The 795-nt window shown below is 32.2% G+C and overlaps 1 protein-coding gene across 1 annotated transcript in view; it reads right to left on the bottom strand.

Moving 5' to 3' along the window:
- Positions 1 to 795, bottom strand: part of LOTGIDRAFT_175985 (hypothetical protein) — a gene marked incomplete at both ends in the record, with an annotated part of 15,534 nt that extends 14,739 nt beyond the window's left edge. The window contains 2 exons of the mRNA XM_009064189.1: positions 72 to 197; positions 747 to 795. Coding sequence (XP_009062437.1) covers positions 72 to 197; positions 747 to 795 — 175 coding nt within the window. The remainder of the gene's footprint in view (positions 1 to 71; positions 198 to 746) is intronic.

Below are 795 nucleotides of genomic sequence, written 5' to 3'. Positions count from 1 at the left end.
AACACACTAAATAGCAATAGATGGGGTGAAATTTGTTCCAATCCTCTAAATGCTTCCTAAAATATTCTTACGTTTTTGACAAGTAGGTCCTGACCACCCTGCAGCACAACCTCCACCACACTCACCAGTTTCTTTATCACATTGTTCATCATTAATACAGTGACAGGTATAACTATTATCAACTCCAAATTTAACACCTGTACAATATACATGTAATAGACGTAATACTATGTCCTTTACGTTCTCTTACCATGTTGTATGAAGACCTTATGTTGGATATACATGGTTTTTGGGATAAAGAGGTCTTGGAACAACAAAATTTTATAAAATTGCAATTTTTAAGCCAATAATGAAGAGATGTTATGTTGTCAACTGGCACTTAATATAATAATGGGGATATATACGGTAAGATAGTGCGTTTTTGAAAATATTCATCGGCACGATTACGTCTCATGCGCATAATTTGATTTATTTAATTAATATTACGTATTTTCCAAAACTAACCGACTGAAGATGATTTTATATCCGAACCAAGTGCTCATAGCAAGTGACAGGCTCAATTCAATATATATATATATATGAAGGAGGAAGTCAGTCAAATAAAAAGAAAATATTGTCATTTAATAGGCAAGAGATATAGTCATATAAAGACATAATATATACTTGGGAATGAAAATGAAATAAATGGAGTTTTACGTCCTACTGTTGTGCACCTTATCGGCCAATGAAGACAGTTATATACTTACATTGGATGTAGATAATAATACAAAATATTACAGATATCCACTTCCACAT

Source organism: Lottia gigantea (genome assembly GCF_000327385.1).
Source record: "Lottia gigantea unplaced genomic scaffold LOTGIsca_609, whole genome shotgun sequence".
Classification (NCBI taxonomy): Eukaryota; Metazoa; Mollusca; class Gastropoda; family Lottiidae; genus Lottia; species Lottia gigantea.
This window is presented reverse-complemented; position numbering and strand designations above follow the sequence as displayed.